This window comes from Eubalaena glacialis, chromosome 2, assembly GCF_028564815.1.
Source record: "Eubalaena glacialis isolate mEubGla1 chromosome 2, mEubGla1.1.hap2.+ XY, whole genome shotgun sequence".
Taxonomy (NCBI): Eukaryota; Metazoa; Chordata; class Mammalia; order Artiodactyla; family Balaenidae; genus Eubalaena; species Eubalaena glacialis.
In genome coordinates, this window is record NC_083717.1 from 62,507,674 (window position 1) to 62,527,898 (window position 20,225).

The 20,225-nt window shown below is 48.7% G+C and overlaps 1 protein-coding gene across 1 annotated transcript; it reads left to right on the forward strand.

Annotated features, from left to right (window-relative positions):
• The first annotated feature begins 4,105 nt into the window (after nt 1-4,105).
• On the forward strand, nt 4,106-17,236 carry LOC133085056 (ubiquitin-like protein 7). The gene is made up of 11 exons (XM_061181917.1): nt 4,106-4,171; nt 5,487-5,699; nt 7,165-7,284; nt 10,717-10,799; nt 11,565-11,649; nt 12,203-12,260; nt 12,994-13,127; nt 13,389-13,438; nt 13,685-13,852; nt 14,448-14,570; nt 16,988-17,236. The coding sequence occupies exons 2-11, from the start codon at nt 5,516-5,518 to the stop codon at nt 17,123-17,125; spliced, it is 1,143 nt and encodes a 380-aa protein (XP_061037900.1). The 5' UTR covers nt 4,106-4,171; nt 5,487-5,515; the 3' UTR covers nt 17,126-17,236.
• Nucleotides 17,237-20,225: the final 2,989 nt, after the last annotated feature.

Below are 20,225 nucleotides of genomic sequence, written 5' to 3' on the forward strand. Positions count from 1 at the left end.
TATTTGCTTTACCAAGAACCCCAGGACCAATTTCTTTTAAGCGTACTTTCTTTAAAAAAAATAAATTTATTTATTTTATTTATTTATTTATTTTGGCTGCATTGGGTCTTCGTTGCTGTGCACAGGCTTTCTGTAGTTGCAGCGAGCGGGGGCTGCTCTTCGTTGTGGTGTGCAGGCTTCTCACTGCGGTGGCTTCTCTTTGTTGTGGAGCATGGGCTCTAGGCATGTGGGCTTCAGTAGTTGTGGTCGTGGGCTCAGTAGTTGTGGCTCACAGGCTGTAGAGCACAGGCTCAGTAGTTGTGGCACATGGGCTTAGTTGCTCCACATCATGTGGGATCTTCCCGGACCAGGGCTTGAACCTAAGTCCCCTGCTTTGGCAGGCGGATTCTTAACCACTGCGCCACCAGGGAAGTCCCAAGCATACATTTTATTGTATGTAAATTATTTCTAAATAAAGTTGACTTAACAAAACTTGAGAAAATACCTAAGATAACATTTTGAGGGACATCCCTGGTGGTCTAGTGCTTAAGACTTCACGCTTCCACTGTAGGGGGCACGGGTTTGATCCCTGTTTGGGGAACTAAGAGTCTATATGCCACACACCATGGCCAAAACAAAACAAAGATAACACTTTGAGCATGCTAACTTAATTATTTTGTTTTATTTTCATGTCTTTAGTTTTTATATTTTTTATTCATACAGATCTGGTTTTTGTTGCTTTCTGTAAAACAATGAACTGGATTAAAAATTTTAAATTGTAGACCTCAAGTGACATGTTATTTGCCTTTTTCCCCCTTAATAAAAAAGCAGACCAGCTAGTCAACTTCACTCACCCAAAAGTCACTGACTACACATTTCCTCCTGCCACTGAATCTTTAATCTCTTAATAGAATGCCCTAGTTTAACTGTATGTTAAAATGCAGACCCAGGGACCAATTTTGGACGTTTCTGGGAAAGTTTGGCCACAAACTTACACAAAATACAGGTCTAGGGTTTCAAATTCTCAGGGAAGACTGTTCTTTCACACGTCAACTCCCCTTTCACTGACCTGCCTTCATAGCCAAGCAGAGAAGTTTTCTTATCTTCTCTTAGTGCTGATGCATGGGTTTCGGTTTTTGGTTTTTTGTACTCTGCCCTTTTACTTAGGAGGCAAATATTTTAGTTTTTAAAAAATATTTATTTATTTATTTATTTGGCTGCATTGGGTCTTAGTTGTGGCATGCAGGATCTTCGTTGCGGCATGTGGAATCTTTAGTTGCGGCACGTGGGATCTAGTTCCCTGACCAGGGATTGAACCTGGGCCCCCTGCATTGGGAGTGCAGTCTTACCCACTGGACCACCATGCAAATCTTTTAAAGGTTTCAACTTTATGTAGTGTTATCAGTTTCAGTTGCTCAAGGGCCCAGCCCAGTGTTTCGGTGTTAAAAGAAAAATCTCCAAGCAAGGCTTCCAGGACCACTATTCTCTCTGGAAAGGTGCTCATCAGCTTCCAAAGCTCACTGCTTTTTTCCAGTTACCCCTTCATTTCTAGCATCTGAGGATTTCCCATTTCTCCTGTGACGACAGTTACGTGATTTTTAATAGATGTATTATTTTATACATTTTTGTTTGTAGCAGGAGTACTTACAGATGATTTTCATTTGCTGTCTTGCCAGACCCAGAAATCCCCTTATTAATTTTATAGAGTTATTTTAAAAATGCAAATGTGCACTTTTAAAAATAAATTTATTTATTTGTTTGTTTTTATTTTTGGCTGCGTTGGGTCTTCCTTGCTGTGCGCGGGCTTTCTCTAGTTGTGAGCGGGGGCTACTCTTCACTGCGGTGCGTGGGCTCCTCATTGTCGTGGTTTCTCTTGTTGCGGAGCACAGGCTCTAGGCACGCAGGCTTCAGTAGCTGTGGCGCGTGGGCTCAGTAGTTGTGGCTTGCGGGCTCTAGAGCGCAGGCTCAGTAGTTGTGGCACATGGGCTTAGTTGCTCCGCGGCATGCAGGATCTTCCCGGGCCAGGGCTTGAACCCATGTCCCCTGCATTGGCAGGCAGATTCTTAACCACTGCGCCACCAGGGAAGCCCAAATGTGCAGTCTTATAATTTGTTTTCCGATAGCAAATGATTGGGCAAATAGTCTCTTGAAGGTTTAATGAAAAATTGTCCACCACTTTCTCAGAGAAAGCTAATGAGGGTATATGTCTCCAAATATGGATTGACGGAAGGACTGGGCCTGGACACTTTCTTTTTTACCATGTCTGGTCATTTGTCTTGTGCCCAGACTTCTAATTTTATCTAGAATCTGACCACCGCACCTATTTGGTAAATTGGTTCCCAAAGAACCTGTTTGGTCCTGGGTTATTCCTTCATTCATTTATTCATTTAATAATTTATCATTACAATGTACAATTCAGAACTCAGAGAGGCGTACCTCCTTTCCTGGGGGCAACAAGCTACAGCAAGACAGCCACATTTGGTAGATGAATTCTTTATTCAACACATAGTTATTGCTCACCTACTATGTGCCAGGTCCTGGTCAACTGCTGAAGATAAAGTGGAGGGTAAGATAGTCATTGCTTATTCTCCTATGGAGCTTATAACGAAATGAATCAAAACAAGAAACTCATAAGCACCTAGTATATTCAGTCCTGCTATGAGGAAAACCAGATGAAGACAGCGTCCCTGTCTTCTCCGGCAGGCAGTCAAGGCACAGTATTGAACAAAGTTTAATAAAACACTAAAGTATGTGGTTCAGGTGCAAGTACCTTAGTAGATAAGAGAAGAAGGAGCTTAAAGAGGGCTGGATAGTTAGGAAGGATTTCTGAAAGAGAGGTTATATCTAAAAATGGGTAGGATGGGGGAGAGGCTACTTTGGGGACAACTATGAGGAACCTAGGGTTCAGCAAGAAGACAGTGACAGAGTTTCGTGAAAATCTCCCGTATTAGAAGAGCAGAGGAGTGACTAGCCTCCAGCGTCAGGCCCTCCGAGACCCTGCGGTTTATCTGCTCTCCTCAGTCAAGCTATCCTGCTCACAGTTGCTGCCTTAGTCCCAGGCTGTACATTGGGACGTTGCAGAGTCATGCTTTTACGTTTGTGCACACCGGATCAGCCTTTAGTTGCTAGGACCAACCCCATTATTTTTTTATTCACCTGTGTTCTCTTTGTTTTTTGCTTTCCTTAGTCCTTGAATTAATTCCTCGAGTAGAGTCCAATCAGAATAGTCGGCTAATCCTAACCTCTGTGCAAACACCATCTATTCTAATCGCGCATCTAACAGTCAGCCCTCGGTACCGGCGGGCTCCGCACCCGAGGATACGGAGGGCCGACTGTACTATGCCATTTTATATAAGGGATTTAAGTATCCGCGGATTTTGGTATCCACGGGGTGGGGGTGGGGGGTCCTGGGAGAAAGCCCCTGCGGATACCGAGGGACGACTGTATGCAGTTTCTCTAACAGTTCGGTGGAAATTGCCCTCCCCGAATTGATTCCCACCATTGCATGCTGGGGCGTAAGAGGAACCCGGCTTGGTAACTTCTCTCAACGAACCAACTTCTGGAGGAAGTCATCGTTGGGTTCCTGGTATGCCCTCAAAGGTAGGGTCGCCACGAGAAGCCAGAAGCGAGAAGCACAAAGGAGGCTGACTTCACCCGAAGGCAGGCCGTTTTCTGGTGAGGGCTGCAAGGTTGAGGCGTGTCTGAATAGGCCGCTCGGCAAAGGGCCCTCTGGGAACGAAGGGTCGAGGCGGGAGGGGATCCGGGGTCCGCGATGTGCCCAAAAGCCCGGCAGTGGGAGTTCCCACCTGCGGCGCTGTAAGGACCCGGAGTAACCGAAGGATTCTGCATGCGTCCCAGGACAGTGGGGGAATCGCGGGGCTGTAAACCTCACGCCAAGACCCGCTCTCGCGACCTGCGCCCTGAAACACTGACAGCTCTAGACTCCTCTCCGACGAAAGCACAAAGACACTCTCGCGCCGGAACTTTCAAACCGCAGAGAAGCTACGCCCTCCCCTGAACCGGAAGCTTTACAACTAGCGCCACTTGCAGGCTGGCTATTTATAAAGGGGCGGGGGCCGCAGTAGGAACTGCAACTCCCAGAATGCAGCGCGGAGCTTCCTGTTTCCGGCGAGAGGACGTGAGTGAGTGTTTACACCGGCGGCCTTGCGGCCGGGTTCCTTCCGCGGGACGGGTGAGGGCGCTGGGTCTTGGGTCGCGCGGGCTCGACGTGTGTTGACTAGTTAGCTGGTCCCGTGGGAGCGGTGGGGTCGTTACCCAAGAGGTAGTGTCCCTGTCCCAACATAAACTATCAGTGACCTTGGGCCACTGACTTCACCTTTCTGAGTCTCGGTTCCTTTGTCTGTAGTATGTAAATGAGAATTCCTGTCTCAGGGAACAGTTGTGAGGATTAAATGAGATATGGTAGATTAAAAGCCCCATTTCCTTCCCTGTCATAAACCTGGAGATGGATGGTTTGAGGATGCCTCAGGGTCTGCTGGGCAGCCTCTGAAGCCTTTTCTTTCCTCTTACAAAGAAGCCACTTTGGAAATAATAATGATTATAGCAAGGGCTTATCTTGCCTTACAAGGTTCTTCTCCCCTCAGGTTTTTGATTCATTTTCTGGGCACCCATAAGTACTCGGCTTTGGGACAGTAACGACCAAAAATTCTGGTCTTTGCTTTCAAGAGCCTCTAAGAATGGGATGCGGGGGAGGTTGAGAAGTAAATAGATATTTGTAACCCTTTGCCATGAGGGAATATGACAACAATAGAGGGAAGAGAGAGGGGACAGGAGAGGTTGTATTTGGGTTGGTCTTGATAGGAGTTTGCTTAGAGATGGAAGAGGGAAGAGGAGTTACATGCAGAGTTAGCAGATGAGCGGAGGTATAAAGTGGGGGAGAGCTTTGTTTTGAATCCAGGCTTGGGGAGGGCGGGGCAGCCCAGAGCTCCCGGGGAGGAAGGCTGGCAGAGAGAACAGTTGTGAATGTTTTTGAAAGCCAGGCTGTGCCGTTTAGACTTATTCATAGAGGTGGTCTGGAGTCATTGGAGGGATTCTAAGCAGAGGAGTGGCTTGATCAGATCTGTGTTTTAAAATGATGGCTTGGGTGGCAGCATGGATATTTGGTAGGGAGAGGCCAGAGGCAGGGAGCTTGTTGTAAAGCTGTGTGGTAGTTAAAGCAAGAGTTGATGAAGAAACACGGAGTGTACATAAGGGAGAGTGTTGGATGATCTCATTTGAACCTCACAACGTTCCTATTAGCTGGCATGACATTTTTATGTCCACTTTAAAGCTGAAGAAACTGAGACTTAGAGAGCTGAAGTCCCTTGCTGTCTGTCATAGGATGAGTGAAGAGAGGGCCCCAGGTTCTAGTTCTGGCCTCCTGATGCTGCATCTTGCACTTTTCCAAGTGTCACCCTGAATTACCTCTCATTCAGCCCCCTGGTGGGGTGGGGGCGGTGTAGGGTGGTGGTCTGTCCTTTAACCACTAAGGCTTTGTTCCTTTACAGGGAGAAAGAGAGAGCGCGAAAGAGAGAGGATGTCTCTCTCAGATTGGCACCTGGCGGTGAAGCTGGCTGACCAGCCACTTGCCCCCAAATCTATTCTTCGGTTGCCAGAGACAGAGCTCGGAGAATACTCACTGGGAGGCTATAGTATTTCATTTCTGAAGCAGCTCATTGCTGGCAAACTCCAGGAGTCTGTTCCAGACCCCGAACTGATCGGTGAGTCTCTGTGGACTAGGGATGGGCTGCTGCTCTGATCTCTTTTGGGGGAGAATAATTCTGGAATTAAAGGGTAAATTAAGAGTTTGGGATTTGTCTCCTAATGTTAACACTCCAGGGAAGTGATTGTTGTTGGGTGAATAGAAACACAAATCATAATGAAACTATTGTTGCCATTTTAGTCATTCCTTATACTGAGCTACTTTATCACACCATTCCTTAACTGTGGTTAAGGACAGTGTGACATTGTTGAATTCTTTCTCTGATAGAGCAAGAGTTTGGGGTAGGGAGACTTCCCTGGTGGTCCAATGGGTAAGACTCCGTGCTCCCAATGCAGGGGGCCTGGGTTCAATCTCTGGTTGGGGAACTAGATCCTGTGTGCATGCCGCAACTGAGAATTTGCATGCCCCAACTAAGAAGCCTGCGTGCTGCAACTAAGACCTGGCACAGCCAAAAAAAAAAAAAAAAAAAAAAGAATTTAGATTAGGAAGGAGGAGCTGGATAGGGAAAGCCCCTCAGTATATGGCATTTGAGCTGGGTATTAAGGGGTGGTTAGAAGGATTTTTGGTTGGTTGGTTGGTTGGTTAGAGGGAAGGCAGTGAAAAAGGAAAGATAGCAAGGGCATTCTAGGTGGAGGAAGAAGGAATTTAAGTATAATTTCTTCCTTCCTTCCTTCCTTCCTCCCTCCCTCCCTCCCTTCCTTCCCTTCCCTGCGTGGCTTGCAGGATCTTAGTTCCCCCACCAGGGATTGAACCCAGGCCCCGGCAGTGGAAGTGAATATAATTAAATTATATTATAAACACAATGTCATATAAACTGACAAAATGGTATAAGCTGGCAAAAAGTGTGTTTTCAGTCATAAAAATACGGGGTTCATCCTTTTATATTGTTGCATTTTCCCGTTCATTTAAATTGAGCAGTCTCCATGGTGTTAAGCTCTAGAGTTTTCCCGCGTAGATTCTGTGTTTTATCAGTTTGTGCTCGCTAACAATTGTTATTAAAATGTATTTATTGGGCTTCCCTGGTGGCGCAGTGGTTAAGAATCCGCCTGCCAATGCAGGGGACACGGGTTCGAGCCCTGGTCTGGGAAGATCCCACACGCCACGGAGCAACTAAGCCTGTGCGCCACAACTACTGAGTCCACATGCCACAACTACTGAAGCCCGCACGCCTAGAGCCTGTGCTCCGCAACAAGAGAAGCCACCGCAATGAGAAGCCTGTGCACCGCAACAAAGAGTAGCCCCCACTCGCCACAATTAGAGAAAGCCCGCATGCAGCAACGAAGACCCAACGCAGCCAAATAAAAAAAATAAAAAATAAAATGTATTTATTAAGTAAGAGTACTTTTAAAAACATGTATCATTCTCTAGCTATCTGTCCAATCAAGATAAGGTTCTTAGGGGACAAAAATCATTTAAATTGTTTTAAGAAATAAAATATAAATGAACAGTTCTTTTTTTTTTAGATCTGATCTACTGTGGCCGGAAGCTAAAAGATGATCAGACCCTTGACTTCTATGGCATTCAGCCTGGGTCCACAGTCCATGTTCTGCGCAAGTCCTGGCCTGAGCCTGATCAGAAACCGGGTGAGAGAGTGCTGTCTGTTAGACAGGCAGGGCTTCTGTAATATCTACAAGGGAAGGAGGGTCTGTGTGTGTTCTTGAGGCAAGGGCCTGGGTGGAACAAAGGGGTGATTTCCTGAGATGATAATAGAGGGTATCTTTATTACTTATTGGATTAGACCACATTGATTAACAGAGTACAATTTTGATCTTCTTGCTGCCAACACCACTAACAGAAAGGGATTTGTTTCTCTACTTTTAAGTTCATTACCCACTGTTTTAATGGGGTGGGGAGGATGTGTCTATTTAAACTCCTTTAGGGGGTGAACCTTGTATCTTTTTGTTATTGTTGTTGTTGTTCTCGTTAGAAAAAAGCTGGAAACTCCCTGCTTTCCTCTAAATGCTGTAGTGTGCTCTCATGTTAGCAAATCTTCCCACAAACTGTTGCAGGCGGTGATTTGTTCAGTCACCTCACTCCTGCTATACTGATAATTTATTTTCCTGAAGCTTGAAAATATTCGAGTGGTATGAAAGTAGCTCTTGGAGAAAACATACAAAGCCTGTAATGCTTTTTTGACTTATTAATAAAAGGTGCTGCTTGGAATTCATAATTTAAATTTTGCATCTGTGTTTTAAAAGTCTCCCCAAAGATAAAGCTAAGCTGTATAAGAGATTAGCTTTGTTAAAAACGGGCAGTTTGATATTTTAATAATGTTCACGATTGCTTTGACTGGTTATCAGCTTGAAATTTTCCCTCTTTTCAATTCTAAACATAAAGGACAAAAAGATCTTCTTTTGTACCCTGATGGGAAGTGAGAAAGAGAAAGGCAGTCTCTGACATCTGGGGGCTGGCCTGGCCTTCAGCTAGGCCTTGAAACATGAACAATTTCACAGGTCACCAACATCTACAAGGACACTCACTCTGGGTCTGTAATGGATCAAGACAAAAACAAGATTCTTCTCATTTCTGAACAGAGACAAAAACATGAACATTGTCCAAACCACAAAAATGACCAAATGTCCCTCTATCCTGGCTATTATGAGTGACTGCTGCTTCTTTACCAATTACAGCTTTCATCTTGCGCTAGTTTTCCTTCCTTCTAGATAAGAATTATTAAGATACGTGATCATAAAATCACCCCCACTTCCTGACAGCCTCCAATCCAGACCAAAACCCTACTTCCTTAAACTTCTCCCTCCAAGTCACCCAACGAAAGCCCAAATCCTATAAGTTCTTTCTGACTCCCTCTTATTGAGATGCCCCATGGTTCTGGTGGTGGCATTCTCTCTGTAAGAGCAGTAAACGCAACTTGCTCCACTGTAGATGTGCCCCTCTGATCTTTGGCTGGAGGGGATTGACAGAAGGAAAGTAGCATTTGTTGCTGCTTCCAGCCAGATTGTTTCTCTTTGATATCTCATTTAATCATTACAGTGGCTCAGCAGGGTTGGGTAACAGCATTAGTATTTTATAGATGAAGAAAAAGAGGGTTAGAAAGGTATTTATTCAAGGTCACCTGCTTAGAAAATGAATGTAAGAGCTGGCATGTGAATCCAGGTTTTCCTGGCTCAAGAGCCCATGTTCTTCCCACTGGGCTGGCTGCCTCTCACTTCCAAAGGGTGAAACTAGCTCAGAGATGTTAAAGAGACAAGCATAACTCTTAGCTGATTGTGGGCTTAAGATTTTGAGTCCTTTTCATCCCTCCTTCTGCCTGGAGATATATTTTTGAAACAAACGGACTTTTTATTGGGAGGTGAAAATAAACTTTTAGATTTGAAAAGAAACTTTTGTGACAGCCTTTTAGGTATTTTATCCTTGAGTGTTCTTCCAAAAGGAAGCACATTTCTTTTATCTCCCACCAGATGAGATCCTGTAGGAGGAGAAGGTGTCAGTTTCTTCCTTCCCACCTGGATCCTTTTGGTGGTTCTACGCAGAGGGTTACAAATCCCTCTAGGATCTCACTTAGGCCTGCTGTTTGAGCAGGGTTGTGTACCCCGGGCTCCAGCCACCAAGAACGACTTACTGTTCATTCAAAGCACCTCTTACATTCTTCCATGCCTTTGCACTCGTTCTCACTTAGGCCTGGAATACCTTCTCTTCCCAGTAAACATCTGCTTTACCTTAAATACCCCTCTTGAACGTTCTCTTCTGGGAGGCAGCTCTGTGTGGTCCTCCCTCTCGGTAATGGCTGTCTGCCTCCGTGTTCCTAATGCCCTCGCTGTGGTCCATGCCTCTGTTGAAGTCCTCAGCACGGTATTTTGTAATCGTGTGTGTGTGTGTTTAATCCAGTCTCATTTCTCCTACTGTTAAGTTCCTTGATGGCAGGGACTCTCACTTTTTGTATTCCTGTGCCTTGCACAAAACAAGATTTACTCCAAAACCATGGAGTAAATGCTTAGCACAGGTTTGTTGAATGAATAAATTAGGTAATTTACTTGAGGTGAGTATTTTTCAAAAGAGACATCCCTCATGATTAGAGCTATGGGTAAGGATGTGGTTGCCGCACTGAACCCTAGGGGTGCTGTTCACCTTGCTCTGGGAACGGTGCATCTGCAGTTGGGCAGTATGCAGTCCATACAATCACAAGTAGCCGTTTTGGGTGAGGGTCACCACACTTTTAAAAGTGTGACCCAGGGTGGACTTCCTGCCTACTCCCCCTTCTTTTACCCAAATTTCTTTACCTGTGAGATGGGCTGATGTCCTAAATAGTAAAGTGACCAAGTAAAACTAAGACAACTGCTAAACTTGCCCATATATGTGAGTCACTGTGTCCAAAGATCAAAAAGGAGCTTTGAGTCCCAGTGACATGCTTGTGTTTGGACACGTGATGAGTTGGTTAAGAACCCTGGAAGTACAGTGTTTTCTTGGTCGTTCTTGTATTTGTTTTTTTTTAATCAAAATAATATTACAGAGGCCTGAAAGAAAATATCCAAAAGAAAAGAGTTACCCCTGATCCTGTCACCCTAGCTTGTCCCCTTCCAGCCTTGGCCCACGTGCACACTGACACACATCACAAAGTTTTACTAGAGAATGCACATACAACTATGTTCTATTTCTTTCTCTTAACATATTGTGTCAACATAGCTCCATATTGTTCAGATGGCTTGCAGCACTTATTTTAAATCACTGCACAAAAGTCTGCTGAGTTCCTTGTACCCTCCTCCTTTTCAAATGTGAACAGCCTAGAACTCCTGCAGTGGGATATTGATCAGAACAGTCTCTTTCATGTGGTAAGATTCCCCTCTGCTGGAACTTGAATTTGTTTATCTACTGAAGATGCTTAAAAGAGAGTGCAGTTTTCACATCTGTGGCGTAAATGTGTTTTTCTGATCACGTGCCCATTCTTAGCGGGGTGATGAGGGAAGGGAACCTGCATCTGGGCACTTGCTGAAGTGATGTTGTGTGTCTGCAGCAGGGGCAGGGCCGGGTTGTAGGGTAACTGAGTGTCTTGTCCCCAGAACCTGTGGACAAAGTGGCTGCCCTGCGGGAGTTCCGGGTGCTGCACACTGCCCTGCACAGCAGCTCCTCCTACAGGGAGGCGGTGAGTATGTGCCCAGCCCCTGCGAGATGCTTGCCAGGCCTGCTGGAGAAGGGTTGAACTCGAGTGGTGTAGAGAGGGAGCTGGAAGCCGGTTGCCATGGCTCCCAAGAGTTCCTTGGGGAGTTTTTGCCATGTCTGTGGGTCTCAGTAGAGCCCTATCTTCCCCCAAAGAGGCTCTCAGCTAGGCATTGTTGATTCCCTCTAATGATAATGATACAACCTCTCCTGACATTGGCCTCATGGAATGAATATGGTTACAGCAAAGGATGCATATACTGTTTCTGCTGGGCCTCATTCTTTGACTTTGGCTGAACTGCCTGCCCCCCACTCCTTACCAGGATTTCCTCACTGGGAAAATGCACTGATGTCTTTCTATAGGAGAGTCGATAAGCAAGATTAATACAGCTGCGAACTTTCCAATATATGTAATTGTGTGGAGATTGAAAAGGACTTTTGGGATCTAAGGAAACCTTTGTTATTGGGCTTATAATGAGAGCTTTTATTTTGGAAGCACTAGAACTGTAAATAGGGGAAAAGACCAGAGATTGAAGGTTTATTGTGATCTTGCTTTTATATTGTTTGTTTCCCCTCCAGTAAGCCATGATCTCAGAGAAAAAAGAGGTTCATCTGTTTCCTGGGGCTACTGTCCCATTGCGGTGGTGTATGTGCAAGCACTTAGAGGGAGGAAGTACTTCAGCAGAGCGTGGGTATTTGCTGAGTGCATTGAGCTAGTTGGAGTGCTCAGCCCTCCCCACTTCTCTTGCAGGTCTTTAAGATGCTCAGCAATAAGGAATCTCTGGATCAGATCATTGTGGCCACCCCAGGCCTCAGCAGTGACCCCATTGCTCTTGGTAAGTGCAAAGCTGAGCTTAAGGAAATAGGAGCTGTTGGAGAAGGAGAAACCAGGAGGAGGCAATGACCTTAAAGAACCTTTGACCATCTTGTGAAGAATCACTGGTCTTGTGGCTGGAGGGGGAGTAATCCAGATGTATTCCATACACCCAGCCCTCCAAGAGTTGTCAGTCCCTCAGCAAAAATATGGCCTAACTAACATCAGAAATGAGACTATGAGGAAGCCATGTGAGGGCAGCTGTTAGCCCAAACCACAGCCATCGGGGAACACTTCCTGCACACCTTGATGGATAAGGGAAGAACCCAGAGATAAGGGGAAAAGAGGCTGGTGTAGTGGTACACAGCATGTAACCTAAGTGCAGGGGGCAAGTAGGGAGCAAGATGGAGAGCACGTGGTTGTGCTGCTGGGGCTTTGTTTCCCCCGCTTCTCGTGAGGGCTGCTTTGTAGTCTTGCGTCCCTGTTAAGCCGGTTGCTCTGAGGCCTGAAGTCTCTTCTCCCCACTGGATCTGGCTAAATTTCCAGTCTCTGAGGTGAGCCCTGTTCTCCTTCAGGGGTTCTCCAGGACAAGGACCTCTTCTCTGTCTTTGCTGATCCCAACATGCTTGATACGTAAGTATACCCATCTTATTAAGGGGACCCTATTTCTCCTCATGGTCGGGCCAGAAACCTAATCGTCGCCCTGTATTCTGCTCTTGGAGCCCATCCCCCAAATCTGTCTTCTAAATGTGTCAGGAGGTGAGAAGGAGCAAGGGCTATGGGGGGAATGACAAAGCCCAAGGGCAGGGGCGTGCAGAGATGTTGGGATGAAGCAGGGTTCTGAGAGAGGTGGCTTTGCAGGCCAAGCTCAGTTTAGATCTCATTCAGTAGATATTAGGGAGCCTTTGAAGGATTTTAACCTGGGAAAGAAACAGGTATACGTACATACACCCCAAAATTTTAGAGCTGGAAGGGATAGTAGAGGTTGTGTCCCCTTATTTGCAAGTGAAGAAAACAGCCAAAGCCTGGAAAGAGAAGGGACCTGTCAAAGATTGCCCAGTGAAGTAGTGGTGGAGTCAAGACCAGAAACTGACCCCTGAGCCTCCTGGGCTGTGCATGTCCCATCATGCATTGCCGGAGGGGAAGGTGAAGCATCTGCAGGGGGGCCCGGGGGCGAAGGCCTTGCTGTTGCTGGGGACAGAGCAGCGGGAGCACAAGCCGACTGGAGGGAGGGGCTGAAGACTGGGAACTTGAAGGGCAGGCGTGGGTGACTTGATTGTTGTGAGGGGCACCCAGAATTCCTGTCATGGCCAAGGGTGCTCGTTCCTTCTTAGTCACCCTTGGGTTTCTTCCTGCCCCATCTCAGGTTAGTGCCTGCTCACCCGGCTCTGGTCAATGCCATTGTCTTGGTTCTGCACTCGGTGGCAGGCAGCACCCCGCTGCCGGGGGCCGACTCCTCTTCCCGGGGCATGCCCTCCAGCTCGTACCGGGATATGCCAGGTGAGCCCCAGGACAGTGGAACGCAGGCCCCCTCGGGAGCGGGCAGTGGTCCAGGGGTTTGCTTTACTCAGCAGCTATGTATAGTGCTGGTAGAGGGCGTTCCTCGGGAACTCTCAGTTTGAGTCAAGGAGTGCATCTGTCCTGTAATTTTCCAAGGGGAGAGATGAAAATATGAATTTGGAGAGTAACTAGAGCTGAGATTCTGGAGCTGCGCCTGTGCCTTTCTGTTCTTCCTCCTGAAATCTGTTCTCCCTCCTCCAGGTGGCTTCCTGTTTGAAGGGCTCTCTGATGATGAGGATGACTTTCACCCAGTAAGTGGCCTGGCTGCCTGCCATTTGGGGGAGATGGTGCTGGGGATGCACCCCTCCCTGGGACCTGGCACGCCCCAGCTGGGAGGTGATCGGAGGCCCTTTGGTGACCCAGCTATGTCATACTATTGCTGTCTGAACCTGGCAGCTTGGGGAGGTTCCCCAAGAGCTGTTCCTGGAGCGGGGGTGGGGTTCATCTGAGAATGTCACAGGGCTGCTTCCCTGATTCTTGGTGCCTCTCCTGTTCAGAGCGCCAGGTCCACGCCCTCGAGCAGCACACCCAGCTCCCGCCCAGCTTCCCTGGGGTACAGTGGAGCTGCCGGGCCCCGGCCTATCACCCAGAGCGAGCTGGCCACCGCCCTGGCCCTGGCCAGCACTCCGGAGAGCAGCTCTCACACGCCAACTCCTGGCACCCAGGTATGGAGAGAGGGCGGGAAGATCAAGGCCAGGCCCCTAAGGGAGAAGGTCCCGGTGGTAGAATGGATTTACCTGTGCTGATCCTGGTGCTAGATCTGCTTTGAGCCAAACTCTACCTGGAGCCCTGGTGGGTTTCCCGCTGCAGCTCAGGCGACCTCCCCTCACCAGCCTTTAGGGCTTAGAAGTCTGGGGTTCATCACGGGCCTGATTAACTCCTGCCAGCACTTTGGAAGAACCTCCCGTCACATAATATACCCTTCCTTGTCCCTGAAAGTGGCCAAACATCACAGGCTTAAGCCTTCCTGGTGACAGTCACTCCAGCGTCCAAGGCCATCTCTCCCAGTGCTGGGTCCTAGGCTAGGTCGGGGCCTCCATTCCATCTCCCTGGAGCAAAAGAGAACAGAACCTTTCCTGCCCACATTGAGAGCTTTTGGGCACCTCTATGTGGTTGTCTCATGCAGGTCCCTGCTGGGAGGCAGTCGTTGGGCACCCAGGGGCACCCTGGGGTGATGTGATAGCAGTGGATATGTGCTGGGAGACTGAGGTGGCTCTGAGCATGGCACTGACCCTAGTTTTGACCCTGGTTTGTCTCTAGGGCCATTCCTCAGGGACCTCCCCAATGTCGTCCGGCGTCCAGTCAGGGACGCCCATCACCAATGATCTCTTCAGCCAAGCTCTACAGCATGCGCTGCAGGCCTCCGGACAGCCCAGCCTTCAGGTCAGTCTTCCCCACTCCTGATGTTCACATGGCTTCTTAGTTACTTTGGACACTGAGCTTTCTTCTGCTCTCTGGAGGCCCTTCCCACTTGGCCTGCTTTGCTCCAGGAGCAGCTGGCGCGTGGCAGTGTGACAGGAGAGGATGCTCCCAGCACGGGCAGTTGTCCCTGTGGCTTCCACTCCTGCACCCAGTGACCACGGCCTGGCTCCACTGACCACAGCCTGGCTCCGCTGACCACCTGGCTTGAATACTTGTGGCAGTTTTAATTGAAGAGACACTCATCCATTCTGTGAGCGGTGACTGAGCCTTGAGCATGTGTATACCAGGCCTGGGTCCAGCTCCTGGGGTAGAGACGAGCCAGTGCTCATCCCTGCCATGGAGGGGCGCCGGGCAGTTACTGCAGTGAGGGAGCAACAGGGCGAGAAGCCCAGCCCAGGCTTGAGGTGAGAGCCTAGGTCAGGGAAACCTTTTCTGAGGAAGGGGTGTTTGGACTGACTGTCAAAGAATTAGTTAGAGGTTAGCCAGGCAGGGAAGGGGTGTTTAGTTGAGGGGACATGGTGTCCAGGCAGACACAGCCACCTGTTTGAGTGAATGTGGAGGTACAGGTGACAAACTCAAATAGGCAAGACCAGAAGGCGGTGTCCCTGTGCGGAAGATCCTGAGATGGAGCCAGAGTAAAGGAGAGCAGGAGCCTGAGTGTGAGGGCCTCATTGAGCGCCTGCGTAAGGAGATTAGTCTTGTCCTGTGGTCACCAGGGAGCCGTGGAAGATTTTAAGCAGCGAGTGACACCATTTCCCCTGCCTCACGGAATGTGGAAGCTTAGCTAGCAGCTAAGTGCATGACCCAAGGGGTTCACGTTTTACTGCATGCCTCTGTGCACAGGCTGTTTGCTTCACTCTCTTTCCTTTGCTCCTAAGCCTGGGGCATGAAAGTCATTTCTGGAGCTTGTCCACGGTCATCAAGCCGTTAAGTGATAGAGACAGGGTCAGGCCCGTGTGGTTTTCGCCAGCCCACATGGCCCTGGTAGACAGTGAGGGGAGCGGAAGCAGGACCCGTGGGCAGCTGGTCTTTTCCGTTCCTGCATCTTCCCCATCCTGCTGCCTGTTCACTCTGCTCTCCAGCTCAGAAGCTTTCATGTCTCTCCCTGGCCTGTAACATGAGTTTGAGTTGGTTTATGTGGTTTTATAAAAGCCCAGCACATCCTCACCCTTGCCTGCCTGCTTCTCTGAATTTGCATTTCATCCCCACTGCCTTCTTCTTCCCATAGTATGAACACAGCCTTTTCCCTCAGGTGTGCACTTCCTTCTGCATGGGATAGAGATATTGATGAAGCTTTGAAAATACGAAATTTCTTTAAATCCTTATGGTAGAGAAGGCCTTTCGTAGCTGAAAGTCAAAATCGAGGAACCATTGTATAAAGAGTAAAAGATATTTTGAGTTAATAAATGTGAACGTTGCTGCATAGCAAATCAAACCCAACCAACCAACCAACAAAAAAAACAAGCGAAGTCTGAAAGCTAATAACAAACTGGGAAAGAAATCTGCACGTATCAGACAAAGGGCAAAACCTCCCTGAACTATAGAAGTTCTTGTGGTTTATGACCAAGAATGCCATAGAAAAATGGGCAAAAGACATGAACAGACTATTCATGAAGAAGGAAGTACAGATGGCCCTTAAAGCTGTGTAATTCCTTGCAGTCCCATTTCTCGAAATTTATCCTGAAGATGTATGTGCATGTAGAGGATGACATTTGTACACAATCAGTCACTGCAGTGTTGTTTGTAATGGCAAAGACTGGGAACAGCCCAGTTGTGGTACATTTCAGGACATCCACAAGTTGGAATGTTATACAGTTATTAAAAAGTTCTTTATGTATTGACATAGGGAGCTCTCTAGGATACATTAATATGTTGGAAGAAAAAAAAGAGGGGTATAAGCAAAGGGTAAATATAGAAATATATATTCATATTTCTTCAAAGAAAATAAAATAGGTTATCGGGGTGGGGAGGGGAGTAGATGAGAGTGAGACTTTTCACTGTGTATCATAGTAAAAAGCGAAGTTAATTTAAAAATGTACCCCCCACCCGTTTGTGTTTGTGTGTGTGTCTATACATACAGCAGGAGAAAGAAAGTAACTTAATCTTTTGCAATTTAGACATTGAGTACTTTGTGATTTCTCTTTTGATCCTTATGTTACATTTTCCCCTGTTTTATTGGAAAAACTTTTACTGTAATTTGTTCTCTAAACCCTCGGTCCTCTCTTGTAGTTCTCCTAGAAGCACTGTGTTGTATGGAACTTCACATCAGCAACTTTACTGGGGGAACCCACCTTTCTCTCTCCCCCTGAAAGGACAGACATAAGCAAGTCCCCGTAGGAGCCTAACTAACAGCTTCTGCCTGTCCTGTCTTTCTGCAGAGCCAGTGGCAGCCCCAGCTGCAGCAGCTGCGTGACATGGGCATCCAGGATGATGAGCTGAGCCTGCGGGCCCTGCAAGCCACTGGGGGCGACATCCAAGCGGCCCTGGAGCTCATCTTTGCCGGAGGAGCCCCATGAACTCCCCGTCCTTCTGAGCCCCCAGCAAACTGCCAAGGCCGCTGCCCATGGGAAGCACTCTTGAAGGTGCCCCATCCCTCCTCTCCCCAATACACCTGATGGTCGACCTTCTGCTTTGCCCAGTGCTTGGCCTTTCTGGCTGATCTGTGCTGGTAGAGGCAGTGGGGCAAGCATGGTGTGCAGGTTTTGGTGCCGTGGCATCCGGGAGCACAGCTGGCCCCTGCTTCTGGGCCCTGGGTAGAGAATTTTAGATCAACATCCTGAGATGCTGCGTGATGCCCACACTGGTTTTTTGGCAGAAGTTTCCAGTGATAGCCCCCAGAGCCTTTGGTGCTTTGGGTGTGGCATCCTCAGGATGTGCCCAAGGACTGCTGCCCAGTCTCCATGTGGCTGCTGTGTTACAGCTGTGGCCAGAAGAGGCAGTGCTTCTGAGGTGACCGGTCCCAGGAGGGGCCAGGTAGACTTCCGGGGCATCAGGTCGGGGAAGCTCACCCTCCACGTCGCTCCCTCTTCCAAAGGCTTTCAAAAGATTCCTTGTCCCTCCCCTGGCCTAGTCTCACCAGGCACTCTTTGATGCCTGTTCTGTAATGATGCCAGAATCCAGGCCTCAGAGCCGTGCCAGGAGGCAGGGCCCTCTTCTCTCTCCTGAAGGTGTAAATACAAGAGCAGTTAAATAACAATACTAAACAACAACACCAACACAAACAGGACCCAGCTTTCATACTGAAGAGAGGGCACGAACCCCCAAGCTGCTGCTCCATCTGCCCGAGCTCTCGTTCCCCTGGCACAGTGTTCCCTGGCGCATCGCAGACATGTCCAAGTTGAGCGAGTGGGTTTCATGTGCTTTGAACACTTTGTCAGGAAAAAAATCCCTCAGCTGGTGTTTCGGTGGGAAGTTGCTCAGAAGTCTGCTCCTGCTGTGTCCCTTTGCCAGAGGTTTCATCCACAGCATCCACAATCACGGTCATTCGTCTTCTGCTTGTCACCTCCTGGGACGAAAGGTTTACGACTGATAAGGACTGCCTACTCTGTCCTTTGTTCCCCAGAGCGTTTACCCCTCGGCCCCCTTTCTGCCTTGAGGGACCACACAGACCAGGCTCTGTGAGCTGGGCTCCGTGAGTTCAGGAGAGTGGTAGGAATTCACTTGCCCTTTGACCTGTCCTCCTGGTTTTGGTCCCCAGCACGTCCTGTTCCTCTCTCTGGATAACCACCAATCTATCAGTGATACTCTTATTAAAGAGAGGTACTTGGGAGGCCCCACTATTCCAGATATGGCCTGGACGGCAGGCCATATCTGGAATAGTGGCCTGCCAGAAAATGTGAAGTCTCCACATTTCCCTCTCCATCCTAGAGTTAATGCTGAGGGGTGTTTGCATTGGCTGAAAAGACTCAGAGCTCACCAGGCTTCTTGGTGCCAGGCCTCTTTGTGCCTCAGTGGTCTGCCTGGAGCCCAGCTGCCTCTTCGTGGTCGGGAGCAAAGACCAGGAAGCTCTGTCTTTGAACATGATGTCTCTGGTTTGTGATGGAAACAAAGGCCAGTTCCATCCTCACAGGCCTGCTGTGGTCAAATGGGGCTGACACAGCCCTTCCCGTCCCCATGATACAGCCTGCCTAGAGCTGATTTCCATTCTGTGGCAACTTGCACCTGCCCCCAGGGACTGTGCTGGGGCTCCTTAACTCCCCCTGCCCAGTATGCTGGGGAACTCTTGGGTAACCTTGCCCTGTCCCTGGAACTGACTCCCAAATACCACTTATACTGTTTCCCAGAATTGAACTGTCCCCACGATTTCCCTTTCCCTTCTTTGTCAGCTCTTTCCTCCAGGGTCTTGGCATGTTGGCTTCGCTTCCTGTAGCCATGTTTTAAATAATATATGTTGAGTCTGGTAAGTTCCTCCACCGAGCCTGGGGCTTTCCATGGGCCAAGGACTCCTTCCTTGCCATTGTCTGCTTTACCCTTCCAACAAACAAACATTCAGTCTCTGCCCTGTGCCAGGTAAACATGACAAGGTCCTTGCTTTCACAGAGCCATGCCATTGGGAAGACAGACCAACAGATGTTTACACTAAAGCCTGATGAGAGTGGGCCAGGCAGGTCCTGTGGGCTTGGAGCTCATAGGAAGGGGCGCTCACTTGGGTTAGGGTGGGGCTGTGTGTGAGGGAGAGCTGCTTGGAGAAGGTGGCATCTGACTTGAGACCTGCAGCAGGTGAGAAGGAATTGGGCAGGGAGGTGTACATACAGAGTGGGCTGGGAGCGGAGAGGACACAGCTCCTGGAGCCCTGTGTGTGAGGGTGGACTTCAAGGTAGGCAGAGGCTAGATCACGTTCAGCTATGCAAGGAGTTTGGACTTATCCTAAGGACAGTGGGAAGTCACAGGAGAATTTGAATCAGGGGAGAGAGTCAGGTTTACATCTTAGAAAGGCCGCTGGCTGCTCTGTGAATAGATGGGGAGTGAGGCGAGCTTGAGGAGGGGAGACCAGCGAGGAAGCTGTGATCCTCTTAGAACTGACAGTGTGTGACAGGCAGTGTGGCAGCTGGGGAGGAGAGGAGTGGGGGGGAGGGGAGACTTAAGGAGTTAGTGTTGATAGCACATCTTGGGAAAGGTGAATGTATTATGATTAGCTCCATTTATCTGATGGAGACACCGAGGATGAGAGGTGAGATCACCTGTGCACAGTCTCATGGTGGGGCAGTGGGCAAATCGGCCTTGGAAACTCAGGTCTGTCTTCCTCCAGAGCTGGCACCCTTCCCACTGCTGCCCGTGACTTCTGAGTGTGGAGAAGTGGGAGGTGGTGTGTGGGTCTTGTCAGGCTGAGGAGCTTGGGCTTCATCCTGAAGGCAAAGAGCACCCCTTGGATGGCTCTAGGCCGGGCAGTGGAGGGCCAGACTCGTGTGTGAGAATCTGACAGCTGCGTGGAGGCTGGATTTGTGGGAAGTGAGACTGGGAGTGGGAGACCAGCTAGGAGGCCCATTGCCTCCAGATGGGATGCAGTGGGGGTCTCGACTAGAGCTGCAGTGGGGGAGCTGGGAGGAGGAGAGGGAGGTGAGATGTGAAGGACTAGATCTGGGGGGCAGGCAGGATGTGAATGGGTAGATGGTGGTG

What these genes read in the sequence shown, in the direction of transcription:
- LOC133085056 (XM_061181917.1), top strand. Translation starts at nt 5,516, where the DNA reads ATGTCTCTCTCAGATTGGCACCTGGCGGTGAAGCTGGCTGACCAGCCA. An exon ending in GCTCCTCCTACAGGGAGGCG is followed by an intron (nt 10,800 to 11,564) that starts GTGAGTATGTGC and finishes CTTCTCTTGCAG; the next exon opens with GTCTTTAAGATGCTCAGCAA. An exon ending in CAGTGACCCCATTGCTCTTG is followed by an intron (nt 11,650 to 12,202) that starts GTAAGTGCAAAG and finishes GTTCTCCTTCAG; the next exon opens with GGGTTCTCCAGGACAAGGAC.